Below are 24,552 nucleotides of genomic sequence, written 5' to 3'. Positions count from 1 at the left end.
CATGGTCAGATTCTTTAAATAAGGTCCTACAGGATAGAGACCTGCCGATGGAAGTGTCTGAGATAGCAGGTCAGATCGCGATGGCGGGTGACTATTTAATCAATGCGTCCTTAGATGCTGCTAATTGCGCAGCACTAGCAGCGGCGAATGCAATCGCCATTAGGAGAGCCCTGTGGTTAAGGCTATGGCGGGCTGATTCGATTTCCAAGAAATCCTTGACTTCCCTGCCTTATCAGGGTAGCCGCCTGTTTGGGGAAAAATTGGACAAACTCATCTCAGATGCTACGGGGGGAAAAAGCAGTTTTCTCCCACAGCAGAAAATTAAACTGCCACTTCGTCAGCCTCAGGCACGCTTTCGAGCATTTCGCAGCCCCGGGTGGATGGCAGCGGCCAGTTCTGCCACCCCAGCTCGCTACAACCAAGACAAGGAGCGTCAGGTCACGTATAGAGCCAACCCGCTGGGCAGGATGCGAGGCCGCCCGCCCAGATCAAGGGGGGCCAGGTCCCAGAAGCCCTCAGCCAAATGACTCGGGGCATCCGTTACCCGAGGACGGCAGAGTGGGCGGACGTCTACTCCGGTTCCGCCACGTCTGGGTCGTGGTAGCATGCGACACATGGGTGGCGGAATTAGTGTCGTCCGGGTACAAAATAGAATTTGTCAGACAGCCTCCAAGACGATTTTTTCCTTCCCAGCTTCCCAAAGCGGAATCACGGGCAGAGGCGTTGCTAGGGGCCATCAAGGTACTTCAGCGCAACGGGGTCATTGTCCCTGTACCAGAGTGCGAGAGAACTCAAGGTTTTTATTCCAACCTGTTCGCGGTTCCCAAGAAGGACAGGACAGTAGGGCCGGTTCTGGACCTAAAGCTCCCAAACAGGTTCATCAGAATCAGGCAGTTTCGAATGGAATCTCTCCGTTCAGTCATATCGGCCATGGAGCAGGGAGAATACTTGGCCTCGATCGACGTCCAGGATGCTTACCTGCACATCCCTATTTTTCCCCCGCATCAAAGTTTCCTAGGTTTTGCAATCGATGGTCAGCATTTCCAATTTGTAGCTCTGCCTTTCGGGTTGGCCACCGCCCCCAGAGTATTCACAAAGGTAATGGCGGTCGTCATGGCCATTCTACACTCTCGGGGCATAGTGGTTTTACCGTACTTAGACGACCTCTTGGTTAAAGAACCGTCCTTTCGGGCATCTGAGGAAAATGTCAACATCACGCTGGATACCCTATCGCGCCTAGGATGGTTGGTCAACGGGAAGAAGTCATACCTTGTCCCAGCTCAGAGGATTTCGTTCCTAGGGATGATTTTTGACACCTCCCGAGGGTTGGTAATTCTCCCTCAGGACAAGGCTCAAGCGCTCCGGCAGGGAGTTCGGAAACTTCAACAACCAGGCCCTCACACCATTCGGTTCGGGATGAGGGTTCTAGGTAGGATGGTGGCGGCAATGGAAGCGATTCCGTTTGCCCAATTTAATCTTTGTCCCCTGCAGCACGCTCTCTTGACATCTTGGGACAGGAGTCTATTCACGCTCGATCATCAGTGCAGGTTGTCCTTTCGAGTCAAACGGTCACTGCAGTGGTGGACGCGCGACTCCTCTCTTCTTCAGGAGAAAACCCTTTCCCCCAGATCAATGGTTGGTGATCACAACCGATGCGAGTCTTCTCGGTTGGGGAGCAGTTTTTCGCCATCAGATGGCTCAGGGGCAAAGGTCGGATCAGGAGGCACGCCTCCCGATCAACTTGCTGGAGATACAAGTGGTGCGGTTGGCACTGCAACATTTCCAGCACATTCTAGCAGGACATCCTGTCCGGATTCAATCGGACAACGCCACGGCGGTGGCGTACGTGAATCACCAGGGAGGCACGCGCAGCAGGGCAACCATGCGCGAGATAGAGCATGTACTACGCTGTGCCGAAGGGAACCACTCAGCAGTCCACATACCAGGCGTGGAAAATTGGGCAGCGGACTTCCTAAGCCGGCAGGGTGTCGTGGCCGGGGAATGGTCCCTGCACCCCGAAGTCTTCCAGCAGATTTACCAACGGTGGGGGACACCGGACGTGGATCTGATGGCCTCCAGGGTAAACGCCAAAGTGGCCGTGTTTGTCGCTCGGTCTCAAGACCCGCGAGCAATTGCAGTGGATCCGTTGGTCCTACCATGGAACCAGTTTCGGCTCCCATACCTGTTTCCCCCACTACTTCCGAGGGTCATCAGGAAAATCAAGACAGAGGGGGTTCCGGCAATTCTGCTGGCCCCAGACTGGCCCCGTCGAGCATGGTACGCAGATCTAGTGCAGCTCCTCGCAGACGTTCCTTGGCGTCTGCCGGAACGACCAGACTTACTGTCTCAGGGGCCGATCTGCCACCCGAACTCAGGGGCTCGGTGTTTGACGGCATGGCCGTTGAATCTTGGATTCTGACCCAGCCGGGGTTTGGGCGTGAAGTGGTTGCTACAATAGTTAGCGCCCGGAAGCCTACCTCGACGAGAATTTACCATCACACTTGGAAGGTTTTCTTTCGTTGGCGTCGAGAGCACGGGGTTGCTCCACTGTCCTCGGTTCCCAACATCCTGGCTTTTCTTCAGTCAGGCCTAGACGCAGGATTGGCCCCGAGCTCCCTTAGGAGACAGATATCGGCCTTGTCTGTCCTCTTCCAGCGAAGGATCGCTACTAATATTCAGGTCAAGACGTTCATTCAAGGGGTCTCTCATTTGGTGCCCCCCTATAGAGCGCCCATAGACTCCTGTGATCTTAACCTGGTCCTGAGTGTCCTGCAGGAAGCTCCTTGTGAGCCGTTACAAGAAATTTCATTATCATACCTTTCCAGGAAGGTCGTATTCTTGGTAGCCATAACTTCCATTAGGTGGGTTTTGGAGTTGGCAGCCCTATCTTGTAGAGCACCGTTTCTTACCTTTTACAAGGATAAGGTGGTCCTTAGACCAGCTCCTCCCTTTCTGCCAAAGGTCGTGTCCTCTTTCCACATTAATGAGGACATTGTGTGCCTTCATTTTGTCCAGCGCCAGTACATAGAGTGGAAAGGGCACTCCACACTTTGGACCTAAACTGTGTTCCAAATTATTATGCAAAAAGAGTTTGAGTGATAAGGTTAGAATTTTTTTGTTTGTCATTTAAACTCATTGATGGTGATGTGTGTCAGGGCTCTTTATATCACTGAAAGCAATTGTAGATATCTGTGCAAATTAGTTTGGCAGGTGTGTCCAAATAAAGGCAAGACTACTTAAGAAGGCTGTTCCACATTATTAAGCAGCCTACATTTTTTGCCAAAATGGGAAAGAAAAAGGATGTGTCGGCTGCTGAGAAGCAACAAATTGTGGAGTATTTAGGTCCAGGCATGACTACAATCAACATTGCCAAGACACTTCATCGTGATCATCGCACAATCAAGAAGTATGTAGCCGATTCCCAGCACACACGTGTGCGTGCTGAAAAGGAAAAATTGAGGACTCTTTCCAACAGGCAATTGCGTCAGGTTGAAAGAGCAGCTGCAAAAATGCCTTGTCGTAGCAGCAGACAAGTTTTTGAAGCTGCTGGTGCCTCCAGCATCCCCCAAACAACAAGATGCAGGGTCTTCAGAGGTTTGCAGCTGTGCGTAAGCCATCCTGTCAACCACCTCTATCCACTGCACACAAGCAGAAACGGCTCCAGTAGGCCAAACGATACATGAAGACTGACTTCCAAACTGTTTTGTTCACCGATGAGTGCCGTGCAACGCTCGATGGTCCAGATGTATGGAGTGGAGGATGGCTGGTTGATGGACACCCCATGAAAACACGGCTAAGGCGCCAACAAGGAGGAGGTGGAGTAATGTTTTGGGCTGGAATCATGGGGAGAGAGATTGTCGGCCCCTTTAGGATCCCTGAAGGGGTAAAGATGAACTCCATAATCTATGTGGAGTTTCTAAAACAGCACTTCCTGCCATGGTTCAAGAGGAAGAACCGTGCTTTCCGCAGAAAGATCATTTTCATGCATGATAATGCACCGTCTCATGCAGTAAATAACACATCTGCATCTCTGGCTGCTACGGGAGGACAAACTTATGGTGTCGCCACCATCTTCCCCTGACCTCAACCCCATTGAGAACTTCTGGAGCATCATCAAAAGGAGTGTCTATGATGGCGGAAGGCAGTTCACATCTAAGCAACAGCTCTGGGGGGCATTCTGTCCACATGCAAAACAATTGAAGCACAAACCATCCAAAAACTGACAAATTCAATGGACGAGAGAGTTCAGAAGCTTCTTTCGAACAAGGGGTCCTATGTGCAAATGTAACATCACCTAGAATAAAGTTTTGACTTGAAAACTGTTTGATTTCATTTTGTAATAAGCTGATAATGCTTCTAATTTCACAATTGACCATTTTTTTGTTCAAAATAAAAATAAAAAGGTTGAAAACTCTGCTGTGCATAATAATTTGGAACATGCATTTTGAGTGTTTATTATTTTAAAAAATATACTGTTTTCATAGGCAGTTTGTTCAAAAACATTGCAATTATACTAGAATAGTAGATGACTGGAAAATAACAATGACTGCAATTCATATAGGTAATTTAGAGAAAATATGAGGAAATATTTTTTGCATAATAATTTGGAACACAGTGTAGTAAGAGCGCTCAGGAGGTACGTGTCGCGGACGGCACCTTTTCGCCAGACAGACTCACTGTTTGTGATCCCCGAAGGGCGCAGGAAGGGGCTCGCAGCCTCAAGGTCGACCGTAGCCAGATGGATTCATCTAACTATTCAAGAGGCTTACCGTATTAGAGGCACACCGATTCCAGCAGGGATAGGGCGCACTCTTGGGCGCTTCGGCACCAGGCTTCGGCAGAGCAGGTATGCAAGGCGGCAACCTGGTCCAGCCTGCATACTTTTTCTAAGCATTACAATGTTCATACTCAGGCTTCGTCAGATGCGAGCCTGGGTAGAAAAATTCTCCATGCAGCAGTGGCGCACCTTTAGACAGGAGGGCATGCGGCTTGGATTAGTGAGTTGACTTCCCACCCAGGGACTGCTTTAGGACGTCCCACAGTACCTGTGTCCCCCAATGAGACGAAGGAGAAACATGGATTTTTGTGAGTACTCACCGTAAAATCCTTTTCTCCGAGTCGCTCATTGGGGGACACAGCACCCACCCTAGTAGCCAGTTGGCTCTTGTTTATTTAATGAATATAGTTCCTTTTTTAAATTAGGGTGGTCCTTTTTCAGACATATGGTATTCTGCTTTAAGTCTAAATTGTTTTTGTGTTCTCCTACTGCTATTGCACTAAACTGGTTTCCGCCCGCAATCAGGGCGAGGGTGTATGCGGTGGAGGAGGAGCTAACTTTTTTTTGTATACTTAGTGTCAGCCTCCAGACGGCAGTAGCATACACCCACAGTACCTGTGTCCCCCAATGAGCGTCTCGAAGAAAAGGATTTTACGGTGAGTACTCACAAAAATCCATGTTTCTCTGCTTCTTCCACCTGGCGTTTCAACTGTTTCAGACGCACATCTTTTCCCTCCGCCAGGTCTTGGTACTGCTCAGAATTACGGCTTTCATCATCCATTTGCCTTAGTACAAACTTCAGTTTTTTCTCCGTACGACGTACTTGTTTGCTAGCAGATTGTCGCACTTTAATTTCTGCATCAAGCTGTTCCTCCAGTAGTGCAACCTTTGCTTCTAAGTCCTTATTCTGGCGAACTAATTGCTGACGGGCATTCTCATTCTTCTGAGCCTTACTACGTTCTGTCTTCAGATCAGCATCCATCTGGTCAACCTGAAGTGTGGCCTTTCTCAGCTTGTCATTGGCTAATTCAGCGTTGCCGTGTTCTTCCTCCACTTCTTCAAGTTGAACAATGCGAGACTCTAACCGCCTCTTTTCTTCCAAACGTAACCAGGAGGTTAGCGTGCACTCAAGTCCAATAGCGAGGTGCAGGTGTAACAGACCTGTAGGTCCTATTACCAATAATAATATAAATCACCGCACACTCAGAGGGGTTTCTTTATGCAAATAAGTGCTTATTTTTATTATATACAAAACATGTGGGAGCCAAACAAGTATATATAGCACGAAGTAGAAGCGATATAATTTAATACGACGTTTCGGCTCAATCCGAGCCTTTATCACTTTTATCGCTGAATTGAAATTCGGATCTTTGAATAAGGAAGAACAGAACTCCCAAGAGAATAGCCCAAGAAAGATGGCTGGTGCAGTGGTGCTAGATAGCGGCGCTCCCACGCCTAGCTGCAGTGGCGTCATGCCAGAGCACCTTCACCTCTGTTGTTGGCAATCACATCAGCCAGTTCATCTTTTCCTGCTGTGCTTGTTTTTTAGCACAGTCTGCAGCAGCAAGCTCCATCTGCAAACGAATCACCTCTGCTTCCATACTTTTCAGTTTCTTTTTGTCTTCACACTGTTCCTCACTCAGGCCTGGCCGCTGTAAGTCTTCGTCCCACTTCTTCTCCCGCAGAAGACCTCTTACAGTGTTTGTTAGTACTCCTACCTCTTCTCTGAGGGACTTATTCAGACCTTGCCACGATGCCAGGTGACCGCTGAGATCGAAGACTTCTTTCTCTAGCTCATCCAGTCTCTGCTCCCTTTCTCTCTCAGAACCACAGTCACCCCTAGAGTAAGAGTCACGCCGATCATCCGAGTCAACCCTCCAGTTACCCTCTGACCGTGTGTCCACTCCAGTCACCTCATCTCCCAGCCCCCCATCTGTCTTGTCACGAGACGTCAGGTCGGTCAGTTGGGCAGATGTACTTCTTTTCCCGGTCAGTTCTACCTCTGACCTGTCCACGTCAGGAGCCGTCACTGTCTCAGTGTCTGCTGGCCCCACAGTCGAAACGTCTCCATCGTCCGACCATACGTCATCAAACAAAACACAGTCCCGGCCCCTCTCTAAGGCATAGACTAAGTCTCGTGGTATCCCGACCCCTTGGCAGACACCACCTTTGGTCCCCTCAAACATTACTCGGTCTACTGCATAGTTCACCGTGACCCCATGTTTACAGCGAACCCTGGCGGTTTTCTCGGTCAGAGATAAAACAAGCGGAGTTCCTGTCAGTCACCTGATTCTCTGCGTCCAGTCTACCAGAGACTCCTTCCTGGTGCAGCATCACGGTTCACACCTGTAGCCCGTCATTATCTGGAAAATACATGCTGCACTCCTCAAAACTCATACAGACACACTGCGGTTCCCCAGACATACCCACTGAGGCAACCAGTGCTGCCATTTCCTGAATCACCCCAATTTGGGTCACCGCCCCCTCCCGGGACTCCACCCCTTTTTGGGTTACCACCCCAATTTGGGTCACCGCCCCGTTACCACCCCCTTTTGGGCTACCACCCCGATTTGGGCCACCGCCCCCTTTCGGGATTTCCCCATGTCCGTTATACCGGTCTCCTTAGACCAAAGTTCACACAACACAGTTTGTCTCTTTTACGGTACTACACACCACCATCGGATTGCAGACCCCTGAACCTATCAACAACTAGCAGTAGCCGTGGGGGGTTCCTACGATGCCCTAGACCCCTCGATCACAGCCGGAGAACTGCCTAGCCTAAAGACAGAAAGGGAAATCTAAACTGCCCCAGAGCAGACTCCAAAGCAATAGGCAGCCCCCAACATATAATGACGGTGAAGCAAGATGAAAAAACACTAACACAGTTAGAAAGATAGACTGAGCAAATGATGGGGCCCAAGCTAACTAGATAGGACAGGATAGGAAAGCTGCTGTCTGCAATCCGCGAAAAACCCTATCAAAATAAGAGCCAACAGACTGACAGGGAAAAAGGCCCTGAAGACGCTAGGCTTCAAAAAGACTATGTCAGTACTCAGGTATTTTCTGAAGACAGAGCAAACCGACAAAAAAGGAATTCAGCTCACCCCAGCAGGGAATGGCAGAATCCAGAAAAGCAAGGCAAACTAAAACCAAAACACAAATGCAAAAAGGCAAAGCAGAAAACTTAGCTTTTGAGGAGCAGGAATCAAACTGGTCTCCTAGAATTTCACAGAGAAATCACCAGCGAGGCAGAAGGGCGTCGGCTGCCTTATATCCAGTCAGAGATCCCCGTCGCCCAGTCATCCTCTCCCAGCTCAGGTGCTTGGTAATCAGCCTCACTACCTTCCTTCACCAGAAGAGGGAGTTCATCAGACCTCAATGGTGAAGGGGAAAATGAACTCATAACAGTCACCGATCACCAACACCACCAGCTGCTGTTCACACACAGCGGCTGGTGTCCTCTTCGTAACCCCGCTGAGTTACAGGAAGCCGCTTGTCCCCTTCGTAACCACGCCGAGTTACCGGAAGCCGCTTGTCCCCTTCTTGACTCCCACTGAGCCACCACAGGCTGAGTTGAGAAAAGAAGGAAAAAAACCCACAAAAACTCACGTGTCCTGTCTGTGTGCTATTCAGGACGTACCGTCTCCGCCTGAGACCATCCAACCCACAGGGCGCACCGGGTGCTATTCAGGGAGCGGCCGTCCTCCCAGGGTTTCCCAACATACCGGCCTCACCAGGTCCAGGGGCTCAGCGGGTGCTCTTCAGGACATCCGTTTCTGCCTGAAACTGCCCAACACTCACGCCTCACCAGGTCCAAGTTCATACCACGTGCTCCATGGATCCGATTCTTCTCATAGAATCTCCCAACACTGACCCTCCAGAACCTTGCTCACTGAACCCTCCAGGTACACAGTCTTACTCACTGACCCAGGTCAGTACCACACGAACACCTGTCCGTTACCCGTGTCGGCCACACAGGTCCTCGGATACCTCTTCTCCACAGAGGCACCCTATAGCAATCACCAGTCTCTTTCTCACTGACCCCGGTCAGAACAACATGGTTTTCACGACCATCACCTGCTGGCCGCGCAGGTTCACGGACCCCTCTACCGCAGAGGTGTCCTATAAGTCTCTTTCTCATGGGGAAACGGCCGCACTGGGCTCACCGATCCGGACAGTGCCTTACTCACTAGGCCGCCCCACGGTTCCAGAACCACAGCCGGGCAGTGGCTTCCCCAACCGTCAGCCCTCCTGGCTCAGCGTTGCCCTTGGCAACCGACTTTGCAGTCCTCTTCCGTTGCTCCCAGCAACAAGGCTACAACAATGCCCATAGCTTTCTCCACCAAATGTGAGGTAGCACTGTCATTTAGGTAGGGGATCACTCGCTTGGCAGCCACAAAATCAGATCCGGCACAGGTTTTCCACAAACTCAGAATGGTACATGCGGTTTATTAAACATCATAAACCATGACCAGCAATATATAAATGGCATAGCGTCCATGACAGAGCTTCACTTTGTTAGCAATGTCCAATACGCAGGCTTTACAGCCTCACAGTTATATCTCACCCCGTCAGGGTTCTCTCATGGCTGCTTCTCCATACTGCAGACATTCATTCCCTCCAGGGAACTCTCAGGCACTTGCAGCCATTAAACACAGTGTCCACACGTGCTGTCAGGCAGGAAGCCCCATCTCAGCGAGACCTTCCACACTGGACCAACCAGGTCCCAGCATTCACCCCCATGTGACCTACCCTGGCCACATTATATGGTTCATAGCCACGCCCACTGGGTCACATGACTCTGACCTCATCACAGGTCCTTCAAGCCTTTACACACGCTTTACAATAGTGCTTTAACACACCCCCTGGGTGGATTTGTAGGTAACCAGGTCCGCCCATCTCTCTAGTTACCTGGAGACTTCTCCCTTACACATTGAAACAACACCTCAGCAGTATCACTGCTGATCAACACATAAGTCTCCATCCCAAAGCCACCCACTTTAAGATACATAACGGCCATTCGGTATTCTGCCATTCATCCTTTCTCCTGGGACATCACACAGCGCCCTCTAGTGGACTCAGTGGTTATTACACCACTATATATATATATATATATATATATATATATATATATATATATATATATATATATATATTAGCCATGAACCCATTCTACGCACGGGTGGCGGGCTTTTTTATTTGTATATGGTCTCCCATCCTGGCATGTGGTGCACCCCTCATCCCTATCCTGGTGTGTATGGTCCCCTCACCCCCAATCCTGGTATGCACGGCCCTCTCATCCATATTATGGTATGTGTGGCCCCCTCATCCTTATCCTGGTATGCATGTTCCTCTCACCCCCTATCCTGGTATGCATGGTCTCCTCACCCCCCGATCCTGGTATGCATGATCCCCTCACCCCCCAATCCTGGTATGCATGGTCCCCTCACCCCCCAATCCTGGTATGCATGGTCCCCTCACCCCCCATTCCTGGTATGCATGGTCCCCTCACCCCCCAATCCTGATATGAATGTTCCCCCTCACCCCTATTAAACTGCACAGATTAAAAAAAAAAAAAAAAAATTCTACTCACCTTTCTTCCCCGTGTCTAGCGCTGTCCTGTTCTGCGTGTGTTGTGGTGCTGGACTGGGCGCCTGCGCAGTCCCCGCTTTCCGCCGCCATGTTCTTGAAGACACTGCAGTGTATCTTCAAGAACATGGCGGTGGAAAGCGAGGACTGCGCAGGGGCCCAGTCCAGCACCACAACACGCCCACTGCAGACATGAATCGGCGCCTGCGCAGTCCGCGCTTTCCGTCGCCACATTCTTGAAGACACACTGCAGTGTGTCTTCAATAAAATGGCGTCCGTAAACGCGGACTGCACAGGCGCCGATTCATGTCTGCAGTGGGCGTGTTGTGGTGCCGGACTCTGTGCCTGCACAGTCCTCGCTTTCCGCCGCCATATTTTTGAAGACACACTGCAGTGTGTCTTCTACAAAATGGCGGCGGTAAGCGCGGACTGCGCAGGCGCCGATTCAGACGCCATAACCCTCCCTCTTCTGACGTCACATGAAGGCGCAAGACCCCGCGGCAACAGCAACACCGGCTAGGTAAGGTGTTGCAGAGATCGCGGTATGCGTTCAGTGCTTACGCATACCGCAATCTCTTGGGGGTCTGTGTCACTCTGTGGGGGGATGCATCGCTCTGTCTGGAGCAAGACTGCGCAGGCGCGTCGCGCTTGCGCAGTCTATAGAGGCTTCAGACAGAATATATATTATATACATATATATATATATATATATATATATATATATATATATATTTATTTATATATCTGGCAAAAATTAAGAGACCACTGCAAAATTTTCATTTTGTCTGATTTCTCTTTATAGGTATATTTTTGAGTAAAGTGTAAATTGTTCTTTTATTCTATAAACTACTGAAAACATGTCTTCGGATTTCCAAGCACGAAATTTTGTATTTATTTTCAGAAAATGAGAAATGGTCAAAATAACAAAAAAATGCAGTGCTTGCAGACCTCAAATAATGCTAAGAAAACAAGTTCATAATCATTTAGAAACAGCAATAATAATGTTTTAACTCAGGAAAAGTTCAGAAATCAATATTTTGTGGAATAACCATGATTTTTAATCACAGCTTTCATGCGTCTTGGCATGCTTTCCATCAGTCTTTCACACTGCTTCTGGTACAAAAATGTAAGCATTTCTTCTCTATTTGATGGCTAGTGACTGTCCATCTTCCTCTTGATTACATTCCAGAGGTTTTCAATGGGGTTCAAGTCTGGAGATTGGGCTGGCCATGACAGGGATTTGATGTCGTGGTCCTTCATCCACACATTGATTGACCTAGCTGTGTGGCATGACGCATTGTCCTGCTGGAAAAAACAGTCCTCAGAGTTGGGGAACATTGGCTGAGCAGAAGGAATCAACTGTTTTTCCAGGATAACCTTGTATGCGGCTTGATTCATACATCCTTCGCAAAGATTAACCTACCCAATTCCAGCCTTGCTGAAGCATCCCCAGATCATCACCGATCTTCCTCCAAAATTTCACAGTGGGTGCAAGACACTGTGGTTTGTATGCCTCTCCAGGTCTCTGTCTAACCATTAGACGACCAGGTGTTGGGCAAAGCTGAAAATTAGACTCATCAGAGAAGATTACCTTACTCCAGTCCTCTATGGTCCAATCCTTATGGTCTTTGGCAAACTTCAGCCTCGTTCTCCTTTGCGTCTCATTGATGAAAGGCTTTTTTCTAGCTTTACATGACTTGAGCCCTGCCTCTAGGAGCCTTTTATGAACTGTTCTTGCCGTGCACTTCACCCCAGCTGCCATTTGCCATTCCTTTTGTAGGTCACTTGATGTCATCCTGCAGTTGCTGAGTGACATTCGAATAATAAAATGACGGTCATCCCAATTAGTGGAGAGTCGTTTTCGTTTTCTGCCAGTCTGTAACTTTGTTGTCCCCAATGTCTACTTGACCTTGTTGTAATGGACTGCCGTCTTAGAAATTTTGAGAATGGAGGCAACATGATGCTCACTGTATCCCTCTGCTAGTAAAGCCAGAATTGAGCCCTTCTTTTCCTCACTCAAGATTTTTCTTTTCAAATCCTTTGGCATAGTTAAAAGTTATTTTTTCCTTCCTATTACTTTTGGGATATTACTAGCACTTTTTTGCCATCCAGTTTCTCCTATTGCAAGAGGATTGTAAACACCACTGCAGAGTTTTTTTATACTTTGCTTTGTTAAATAAGATTTGGTTCAGGTGATCACCTAATCAGAAGGACATTAAGTAGAAAGGTGTACTCTGGTTGGAATTCAACTGACACTGGAATGGAATGGCTGTCAGACATGTAGAGAAGCTGATTTTTATAAAACTGTGCAGTGGTCTCTTAATTTTTGCCAGAGCTGTATATATAATATACTATGTAGCATATTGCAATAAATCCTTTGGCTCACTCACCAGTCTCCATTAATGAATCCATAGTCTCATTATTCTTAAAATAAAGAAAAACCTTTTATATTGGTGTGGAAACTACTAGACATAGTGGATACCATTTTATTCTAGTTATGTTTTTAGGTGAAAAATGATCATCGCAGTGCCATTATCTGGTTGTGAGCAATAAACCCTTGAAATTAGAGCAGCTTGCAGATTTGGCATCTGCTTTTTGACTATCCCATATAGATCTGCTTACAATTTATGTCTTTCCATGCAGGCTGGCTGGATGATGTGGAATTGGCTAGTTACGGCAATTGCCACCGGAGCCTCTCTGGTGCTTTATGATGGCTCTCCTCTTGTGCCAAGTCCGAATGTGCTGTGGGACCTTGTGGACCGGCTGGGGTAAAGTAGATTAAACTGCTACTTCTTCAAAATGGTCTATCAGAATGACTCTGTCCGGGAGAGGCAGAAAATAACCCAGTGTAGGAAGATGCCTTTAAAGTGTCTTCTTTACTAAAGTCCTTTATACTAACCTCTAGTTCAGGATTTCACTGCGTGATCCACTACGGCATAGGCATAGTCAGTGATTTATGGTTGTTACGTGATTAGAAGTGAAGGCATTCACTTTATACTTGAGCAGTTCAGGAAATATTACCGGCGCTTACTTTATCGCCTACCGTTCGTGATGTATTGTTGTAGAAAGTACAATGCAGACAAGCAAACCACCCACTTTATATGAAGATGGATTAACATACCACTTTGTACTTAAAATATATAGACATGTGTAATTGTACCGGTTGAGGTTCCAGCTGAAGCTTGGCAGCCCCTAGCTGGAGTGCTGGCACTATTCCGGTCTCTCTCCACGTGGTCGTACATTGTAAACTTATAGTAAATGACTCATTACGCTTATTTAATTTTGCCTGGACGTCTCTGCAGTATTTTCCCAGTGACATTTAGCTGAGAGCTCGGATGAAAGGTTATGTCCCACAGAGATGACTCTTTCTAGAGAAAGGTTAATCAAATCTAGGAAATACTGGTGGGCTAACCGTGGCCGTCCAAATCTTACTTTCTCAAATCGTTTATTTCTCTAAAAGAGCTAGTTATTCTAATTGTGGGATATTTTGTAATAACCTCAGTGTTATATGGCAGATGAATATATGTTAGCGTTAGCCCATGTCAATGGGATTTGTTACAGTAGACTGCCTACCTGATTATTGCCCCAACTGAGCAGCAAAACCATCCAGCTACCATGCGGATAGGTCATCGTCTTCAGAGTGGTGGCGGTCTGACACACGACACCCCCATCGATCAGTGGATTTCACCTCTGGTGGTAGCCGGATGTAAACAGCTGTGGAGCAGGAGAGCACATCACCATCAAATATTTAGGGGGTGTGTCCTCGATGAGTTTTTGACGCTGCATACTTTCTCTGTGTAAAAAAACACAGCGTACTAACAAGGAAGCCTAATTTACTTAATAGGTACAGAAAATCTGCAACATCAAAAGCCCATTGTGAGAAGGTAACCTTAATGGCAGTTGCCTGGTTGTACAGATCAGCTGATGAATATGGAGCTGGTCCACAGTACCTGACAACCACTAGTTTATGGAGTTGTGCTGTTCTACTCCACAACCTTTTACATCCGACCGCTATGGCGCTGAGAACAGCTGATCATTGAGGGTGCCGTGTGCCGGTAGGTCCTCAACATCTATGTGGTGTATGCAATGTTGAGGAGGCATATTCAGACGGACTCAGCATTTCCACATTCACTAAAATGAATACCTATAAATTGATTCAAGTCATGGAGGCATTGTTTGTCATGTTTGTTTTCTTACTAATTCACTACTTGTTTCTTAAAGGGAACCTATCATCAGAAAAAACACTTTTCACCTCTAGATGTGGGGTTAATCTGCAGGTTAATAGTGTTATTAACCTGCCCGGCACCTGCACTTACCTGAACGCTGTGGGGAGAAAATAAAGTTAATTCCCCTCGGCAGCATGGGGGTTTCAGTCATCTAGCCGGCATGGGTTAAGTCAGGCCCCCTCCACTAATAAGCAGTTTACTGTCAATATACAATGTACACAGAAAACTGTGCTGTTGGCGGGGACAGCTTTCTGAGCTCAGCTATATCTAAATTCTGTGTCACAACTGCTGCACCCAGTAAACTAAGTGATACATCCTTGAATCACGGTCTCATTTTCTACATTATGCTGCTCTCAGATGAGAGCAAAAAACCTGGTGACAGATTCCCTTTACATAGCTGTGCCACATGACTTGGGATAAAGAGCCAAACCAAATACTCCATTTGCAGACATGCATTTCGGGTTCTTTGCCACTCGTCAGTGCAAAGCAGGAGGTCTTTATTGGCCGTATGAGAGCCCACTGACAGGGGATCTAAATGGTAAAGTTTCTCCTTGTGGAGAATGCCAATCCATCTTAAGCCTGGGCTTTGTTTTTTACAGGATAACCATTCTGGGAACTGGAGCCAAGTGGTTGTCCGTACTAGAGGAGAAAAACCTTAAACCTCGTAAGTTTCTTCCTTTCATATATTTGAAATCACAAGGTGACCATGTGATTTGTGGAAGTGCTAGGTCCACCAGAGTAGGAACTGCTCCTACTTCCCAGTCTGACCAGTAGAGGGGTTCCTGCTCGGTGATCCCTACCATCTGTGAGATCTGAAGGACCTAATAGTTTAATGATTACCTGTTATGGCTGGTAACATTCAAAGTATTGACTAAGGAATCATTCACACGTAAGTTTGTTTTGGTCAATCTTTCTTCACTGTCTGTAAGCAAATATCAGGAGTGGAACATATGAGAAAAAAAATTGTTAGAAGGTATGGGTCCTGTCCTGTGTTTTCCTTTGTTTTGGAGCCACTCCTGATTTTCACTTTAAAATACTGATGAAAATGTTTTGTTAACAGGTGAAACGCACAGTCTTCAAACTCTTCATACAATATTGTCAACGGGATCGCCTTTGAAGCCACAAAGCTACGATTACGTGTATGAACACATAAAGAATCATGTCCTCCTCGGCTCCATCTCTGGTAAGTATATGAGAAGCTGTGATCTTACACTGCCTGGATATGGCGACAACATATTCTAGAGTGTCGTCGCTCACGGCCCCAGTCTCGCTCACACGCTAGGGCCTTCTTCAGCCAATGAACGTAGCAGTTTGTGTTTGGCATCGGTGGAAAATAACCGATGAAACCCACAGGAGAACATCCAGTCCAGGCCCCCAGTGCGAACCACCGGTCTCTGTGCTTCCCACGGTTGTTATTTTCTCAACGGTATACTGATAGGAGAGGACGTGTAATGTTTAATTAGCAGGATTTTGGCGCAGTTTGATATTTTCACCCATCTTAATTGTACTTTTTGGTTGCTCCAGTTTTCACGTAGTTAACCTTTATAAGCAAAACCAATACAATCTCCTGATTAAATATGATATATGTAGCAATTTCCAACTGGGAAATGAGTTCTTCACTGGCGTGTGTGTTGTAGTTCGTAAAAGTACATTAATTAAAATCTGCCTCGAGTTTCTGTAGCTCATTATAGAAGGATAAAGAAGATTTGGTACAAGAGCAAATCCTCGATTTTTATTTTTAATTATATCCATTTATTGAAGGTTATTCTGTAAAATACTACTAAACGTAAAGATGCAGCTTATAGGATGGAGCTTACAAAAGTACATGGTCTCACAAAGGGAGACATATCTGCATGTTCTCTGACTTGATCATACATGAGATAAGGCAGTCATCATTGGGAAAAATGCACGTATACTTGGCAACATTGCAATTCCACTGGAATCGGCCTTTCCCAAACATTTAATAATAATGTTTCATCATGCTTTCCAATTTGAGGGCAACTTAACATAGAGACAGAGACAATGATTCCTGTTTTGTGTCACTTACTGGGCTCCATGCTGTAGTTTTGATAAAAGCCCTATTTTATCTGCTGCAGCTCTGCTAGTCCTCTCAATCTTCGATTTTGCCTAACCTTGCCTGTGCCATTGATTGGCAGTTTTCTGTCTATGCACAGTGTAGGCAGAAAGATGTAAATCAGCCTGAAGTCCTGATAATAGAAGACTACTAGTAGCTTATCATTGAGAGGACTTGCAGAGCTGCAGCAGATAAAGTGGTGTTTTATCAGAATTACAGCAAGAAGCCAAGTAAGTGGCCCAGATTTAGAATTGGAGTCTTTACTCCTACTCTTTATTACTCTGGCATAAGCAGCATATACCTGCTGACACAATCTTTAAATTGCTTCTTGCAGGGAAAATTTGTTAGTCACCTATACAGAAAAAAGCAGTTTTTTTTTTCATATTTTTGTGACTCCAGGTCATTCACCAGTCATGTACCTAAGGTTTTATCAAGATGGCCGAAAATAAACTACACTTTTTTAATGCAATCCCCTATCTAAAATTCAATATTTATATTATTTGTCTGAGAATGTGCAGTATAGGGGAGACCAGCACGAACATCTCCCACGTCTACGTACTCTTTAAGTCCATGTAGGTCTGATCTTTAAAATCTGCTACTTCTTGCATGATGCTATTAGTGACCAAGTTATATCCTTTTAACCTTGTGTGTTTGTGTGTGTGTATATATATATATATATATATATATATAATGAATAAATTAATAATATATTATATAATTTTTTTTCTAGGTGGCACAGATATTATATCTTGTTTCATGGGACAAAATCACAACATTCCTGTTTACAGAGGGGAAATCCAAGCCCGAAATCTTGCAATGGGGATAGAGGCGTGGAATGAAAAAGGTGATTTGTTTTATTTATTTATGTTTTTCCCCATAAGACCCATATTAGACTGTATATTGGAATATTGGAAGTACCTGCGATAGCCTGACTGATTTTTCACAAGCTTTTGTAGCATGTTATGCCGCATAAGAGCAGAAGTGGCACACTGGAAGAGGTAGAAAGTTGCCAGCTGCCATGGTAAAGTAGATTGGAAAATAATGTATGAATTGTTGCTATAGTCCCAGTTGTGTGATGAACGTGCCACCCTCATCACAAGATGTCACAGAAGCCCCTCATAAATGACATCTGCTATTGTGTTTATTGTGACTGTAACTTCAGACAAACTCCACATTTATTTTGCGGACCCCAGACTGCGGGCAGGCACAGCTTCTTTCCTTTTTTGTATTAATTTGGTGCAATCTCCTCATCCTTTTCTTATGGCAGCAGCGGGTGGCAACAGGAGAACATTGTGACCGACCTTTGCCATTGATTTATTGTCATGAGGACAGATTGTGAACTTTTTCACTGGATATTTTTCTTTTGAGCAATGAGAATGACCTTGAACGTGAGAGAGTTGACTTCAGTCATAAAGGATGCTTGTGGGCAATCTGCCAGGCATAAGTCATGTGTACGAGCACTTCTTCTCTCTCCTTGTAATGGTGTCTTCGGCCGTGCCGGGGGGAGATCCACTTTAATAGGTCTCAGGCATAAAATGGAAGCAAAACTGGAAGTGGGGCCCTCCTCCACCATTCACAGTAATGAAATAACGTGCAGAAGGTTCACACGACCGTTTTCGTTCTGAGGCCACGTTCACACGTTCAGTATTTGGTCAGTATTTTACCTCAGTATCTGTAAGCCACAACCAGGAGTGGGTGATAAATCCAGAAGTGGTGACGGGTTTCTATTATACTTTTCTCTGACTGTTCCACTCGTAGTTTTGACTTACAAATACTGAGGTAAAATACTTCACGTGTGAACGAAGCCACGGCCCAATTATTCTGGTCAGAGTTTGGTCAGAGTTGCATCAGTTTTTCTGTGACGTGGAAAGAGAAAAAATGTCTCCACTTTCTCCATTCAGTCAGTCTGAAAATTGGACCCTACTCTGATGTCATCCACGTGCAGATCAGTGTTTTTCAAGGACCCATAAACTTGCATGGCCAGTTTTCATCCAACACTCAGATCAAAATCAAACATGACTCCAATAGGACATGTGGACAGGCCCATAGACTATCATGGGTGCCATCTGTGAAAACCACAGATAGAACTTGTCCGAGATAATCGGTCGTGTGCACAAGCCCTAGCAGTGATACTGCACACACTGATATTATAGCAGTGAGAGAATGTGCACTGTGAGCTCACAGTACAGGAATAATGCACACAGTAATGTCTCATCACAAATATACGGATGTCACCATGTTGGACTTATGTTCATGGTGATGTCATAGCATAAGGAAAATTCATACAGTGATGTCAAAATAAACGGTGATAATGCACACAGTGATGTTATACCGATGGAATAGCCACACAGTAATATACCAGCATAAGTATAATATAATGATGCCACTGTATATGACTTGCTGTATATTCGTGGTGATGTAGCCTAAGCAAAATTCACACAATTCTATGTATTCTGATCTCCGAATACATGCAGTAGATGAATGAACAGGGTGACATAAAACAAAGATTGATGCCACAATACACACAGTGAAATCACTACATGCAGTAACCCTGTCCTCTGGCATCAATCTTCGTTTTCTTCCGTTATGATGTCACTGTGTCTATTATCCTTGTACACTGTGAATTTTGCTTATGCTGTGACATGGCCATGTGCATAAGTCCTATACTGTGACATTACTGTTGTAGATTTGTGTGGGGACATCTTCCACCCCTCCTAATATCATCCTTATTGTCTCAAGCTACACCCTGCCTCTGTGTTTGGCCCACGGAGTTATTGGGCATTATAGCAGCTGCTCTACTTTAGCCCTGGAAATTGTGTTTTGTCAGATTTAGATACATCGGTGGCAGATCTTTACTAAAGTAAATGTATAGGAACTGTTGGGCACACCTTGACCTCCTTTATCATGTGATTTAGTCACTTTTGCGCCCTGGTCGTCAGGGCCAAAGAAAGGGTCTTCATTAGAAAGCAGGCATGATTTATTTTGTGATGTGTGCCAAAATCAGACCCCGATTCCAGTGATGTATTAGTTACTGAGCTGTTAACTTCAGTTTTGATAAAATCGCTATTTTACCTGCTGCAGAGCTACTGTTTCTCTGAGCTTTACAATCCTGTCCATACCCCTGACTGATAGCTTTCTATATACACTGTGCAGAGGCAGAAAGCTGCCAATCAGTGGTGAGGGTGGGGTTATATAGAGCTCATAAATATGTAGGACTACATGGCAGCAGCATGCTAGTCCTCTAGTGATATTCTCCTGCTGATAAAGTGATTCTATCAAAACTACTGCAAGCTTTGAAATAAGTGATACATCGCTGGAATCAGGGTCTCTGTCTCTACATTATGCTGCACTAAGATAAGGCAGCAAAAATGTGGTGACAGATTCCCTGTAAAGCTGAAGATTGAATTTGGATGGACTGGTTGTGTGAGTGTCTCCTGCTACTCCTGTGTCTGACCTTGTGCAGGAGTCTGTATCCTTTGGCGCTAATATATGATAACTGCGCTGACGTTTTGCCAACCTGGAGTGTTTAAAGATTGCTCGATAACTTGGGCTGGTAAGTGAGCCCCTGAAGGTCTTGCTTCCAGGCACAATTTATATAATATATACACTTTTATGTAGCACTTTCAGTTGATTAAAATTAGGTTTTTAATGGGGGATGAATAATTGTAACGTGATTGGTGAAATTGGAAGGAATGCAAATTGATCATTCCCCAGGGAGCAGCTACTTTTATCTTTATTTTATCAGTAGTAACGAAGACCCTTTCATTAAAGTTTGCTGCTTTTCATCTAAGTGCAGTCTAGAGTTCCTGGTAGTTTTAGATTGGCTGGCACATAGGCTTATTATGGAGCAAGGGTAAAGGTGTTTGTGATTATGTTCTTAAAGGGGTTTGAGCATTTTCAGAAAACTTGGCTATAATCTGCAGTAGTTATAAAAAAGAAATAACAAACAAACTGAGTATTACTTTATTACTTACACTCCCCAGGTCCAGTGCCTCCACTGATACCCCACTCTCTTTGTCTGCAGCACTGACATCATGTTGACAACACTGCAGGCAATCTCAGAAGCTGCTGAGGTCACTGATTGGCTGCAGCACTGTTGACTGGATGTCTGCGCTGCAGAAAGAGACCAGAGCAGCGGTTATATTATATTTTATTATAACTTCTGCATCCCGTAACCACCACAGAATTGTGAATTCAGCTGTGGATGTACAGGATGTATATGGATCAGTATACAAATAAGTGAAGCAACAATGCATTCATGTGTATGGGGGAGCTGGGATGTGTAAGGCACAGTGGGGAAAATAAGTATTTGATACACTGCCGATTTTGCAAGTTTTCCCACCTGCAAAGAATGGAGAGGTCTTTAATTTTTATCGTAGGTACACATCAACTGTGAGAGACAGAATCTTAAAAAAATCCAGAAAATCACATTGTATGATTTTTACATAATTAATTAGCATTTTATTGCATGAAATAAGTATTTGATAGAATCAAATAGCAAAACTTACTGTTTGCTACAGAAACCTTTGTTTGCAATTACAGAGGTCAGACATTTCCTGTAGTCCTTGACCAAGTTTGCACACACAGCAGCAGGGATTTTGGCCCACTCCTCCATGCAGATCTTCTCCAGATCTTTCAGGCTTCAGGGATGTCCCTGGGCAATATTGAGTTTCAGCTCCCTCAGAAATGTTCTACTGGTTTCAAGTCTGGAGACTGGCTGGTCAAGTCCAGCACCTTGAAATGTTTCTTTTGGAACCATTCCTTAGTTGCCCTAAGGCTGAGTTCACACGTGGCGTTTTTTTCGCGTTTCCGCTGCAGTTTTAACCGCGCGATTTTGCCGCGAAAACGCGAAAAATAAGCATCCCATGCATTCCTATGGGATTCCGCAATGCTGTACTAATGCTGCGGTTTTTACCACGGCGGAATCGCTTCGCGGTAAAAACCGCAGCATGCTCATTAATTTGTGGAATCGCGGCGATCCCGCACCCATAGGAATGCATTGTTCCGCTTACTTTCCGCATGTGGCTGTGCGTACCATGCGGAAAGTAAGCAGAACATTTGCAGATGGTACCCACGGTCTGGAGGAGAGGAGACTGTCCTCCGGGCTTTGGGTACCATACCCCTGTAAAACATAGAATTTAAAAATAAAAAATATTGTTATTCTCACCCTCCGACGTCCCGCACAGCCTTCCTGCTTCTCTTCACGCTCTCGTTCCCAGTAGTCCTTTGCGAAAATGCCCGCGATGGCGTCCGTTCTCGCGGGATCGCGAAGTCTCGTGGTCATTCGCGCGACGTCATCGCGAATTACCGCGAGACGTCGCGATCCCGCGAGAACTGACGTCATCGCGGGCATTTTCGCAAAGGATTACTGGGAACGGATGCGCGGGACGTCGGAGGGTAAGAATAACACCATTTTTTATTTTTTTTTTTACATTCTATCTTTTACTACTGATGCTGCATAGGCGGCCTCAGTAGTAAAAAGTTGGTCACACTTGTCAAACACTATGTTTGACGAGTGTGACCAACCTGTCAATCAGTTCTCCAAGCGATGCTACAGATCGCTTGGAAAACGCTAGCATTTTGCAAGCTAAATACGCTTGCAAAATGCTAGTTTTTCCGCGGGAAAATCGTGGGAATTTAAAATGCGATTTTCCCGCGGACTGGAATTCCGGAACTCTTGCGGTAATTTCCGCGAGAGTTCCGGTACGTGTGCACTTAGCCTAACTGTTTGTTTTGGGTCACTGTCATGCTGGAAGACTCAACCACTGCCTATCTTCAATTCTTTTACTCAGGTTAGGAGGTTGTTGGACAAAATCTTGCAATACATGATCCCATCCATCATCCCTTCAATACAGTGCAGTCTTCCTGTTCCCTTTGCAGAAAAGCACACCTAATGTAAGATGTTTGCCCCACCATGCTTCACGGTTGGGACTGTGTTCTTGGGGTTGTTTTCATCCTTCTTCTTCCTCCAAACATGCGTGTGGAGTTGATACCAAAAAGTTCTATTTTGATCTCATCTGACCACATGAACCTCTCCCATGCCTCCTCTTTATCATCCAGATGGTCACTGGCGACCTTGAACGGGCCTGGACATGTGCTGGCGTGAGCAGGAGGACCTTGCGTGCTCTACAGGATTTTAATCCATGATGGCGTAGTGTGTTACTAACGGTAATGTTTGATTTTGTAGTCCCAGCTTTCTTCAGGTCACTGACCAGGTCCTCCTGTGTAATTTGGGCTGGATTCCTGACCTTTCTTAGAAGCATCTTTACCCCACTAGGCAAGATGTTGCATGGAGCCTCAGACCGAGGAAGATTGAAAGTCATCTTATGTTTCTTCCATTTTCTAATAATTGTGCCAACAGTTGTTGCCTTCTCACCAAGCTGCTTGCCTATTGTCCTGTAGCCCAACCAACCCAATCTTGTGCAGGTCTACAATTTTGTCCCTTATGTCCTTAGACAGCTCTTTGAACTTAGCCATAGTGGAGAGGTTAGAGTGTGATTGACTGAGTGTTTGGACAGGTGTCTTTTATACAGGTAACAAGTTCAAACAGGTGTGATTAATACAGGCAATGAGAGCAGAATAGGAGGGCTTCTTAAAGAAAAATTAACAGGTCTGTGAGACCCAGAATTCTTGCTGGTTGGTAGGTGATCAAATACTTATTTCATGCAGCAATAATAATAATAATTTTATTTATATAGCGCCAACATATTCTGCAGCACTTTCCAATTATGCAATAAAATGCAATTTAATTATTTAAAAATCGTACAATGTGTACTTACGATAAAAATTACAGTCCTCTCCATTCTTTGTAGGTGGGAAAACTGCAAAATCGTCATTGTATCAAATTCTTATTTTCCCCACTATATTTGGGAGCCTTAATATTTCTAAATCAGAACCTTTAAACTTTATTGAAGCTCCCTAATGTCCAGATATGTGTGAATAATCTGAATACGTATGTAGTTCCAGTTTATTCTATCTGTTCTGTGACAACATTGATTGCTTTCTCCTGTATGTGTTATTTCTGCGCTGTGAACGTTCATTAGGAGGAAGATAAAGAATTTGGGCACCACATGGTTAATAATCTGCCTCTGACAGAACAACGCGCGGTGTAATAGTTTTGCGTTTGTTGTGTCAATCCATTGCACTCCCCTGTGAAGGTGTTAATGCCAGGTTTGCAATGAATCTGCTTAATTAAGTGGGTCACACTAAACAGCTTCTTCAGAACCTTCAATCTGTGAATCAGATCCGCATATGCCACCGAATTTACATAGCACACAGACACGTCTGAATAAATAAAGTCAGTCTGTGTAGTTCTAATTTAGTAGTTACTAGGGGAAAAAAAGCAAAAAAAAAGAATTTAGGCTGTACATCAGTCCTCGGCCGTGTGTCCTTCCTGCTCAGTTGCAGGTGCAATGATCAATGTGTCTTTGATTGTCTGAAACTGGCTAATCTGTATCGCCTTATCCTGTACAGCATAATGCTAATGTTCTCATTTAATTCTGCAGATAGATGGTCATTTCTTTCCTTATTGCCTTCTCCTTCTTCTGCAGGAAAGGCGGTGTGGGGAGAAAGTGGCGAGCTGGTCTGCACTATTCCATTACCGTCTCAGCCCACGCACTTCTGGAACGATGAAGATGGCAGCAAATATCAGAAAGCGTATTTCTCCAAATTCCCAGGTATCACATTAATATGGAAAATGAATGGATTTACAAATGCTGGAAACACAGCCTGCCGTCTGTAATGAGAAACCCAAAAGACAGTGAGTGGTCGTATGTGACCAACAGTCAGTGGAAGAGCGGGGTAAACCTATTGTAATGGTGCCGATGGAAAACTACACAGAAGAAAGTGACTGGCACATCTAAACTAGTGTGAACAGGTGGCAACTA

At 45.5% G+C, this 24,552-nt stretch overlaps 1 protein-coding gene across 1 annotated transcript in view; it reads left to right on the top strand.

Moving 5' to 3' along the window:
- AACS (acetoacetyl-CoA synthetase) overlaps positions 1-24,552 on the top strand; it is a 124,209-nt gene that overhangs the window by 85,521 nt on the left and 14,136 nt on the right. Inside the window, exons 10-14 of the mRNA XM_073557087.1 lie at positions 13,010-13,134; positions 15,192-15,256; positions 15,653-15,775; positions 17,397-17,510; positions 24,217-24,342. Coding sequence (XP_073413188.1) covers positions 13,010-13,134; positions 15,192-15,256; positions 15,653-15,775; positions 17,397-17,510; positions 24,217-24,342 — 553 coding nt within the window. The remainder of the gene's footprint in view (positions 1-13,009; positions 13,135-15,191; positions 15,257-15,652; positions 15,776-17,396; positions 17,511-24,216; positions 24,343-24,552) is intronic.

Source organism: Dendrobates tinctorius, unplaced genomic scaffold (genome assembly GCF_039654945.1).
Source record: "Dendrobates tinctorius isolate UK_male_01 unplaced genomic scaffold, ASM3965494v1 ptg000243l, whole genome shotgun sequence".
Lineage (NCBI taxonomy): Eukaryota > Metazoa > Chordata > Amphibia > Anura > Dendrobatidae > Dendrobates > Dendrobates tinctorius.
This window is presented reverse-complemented; position numbering and strand designations above follow the sequence as displayed.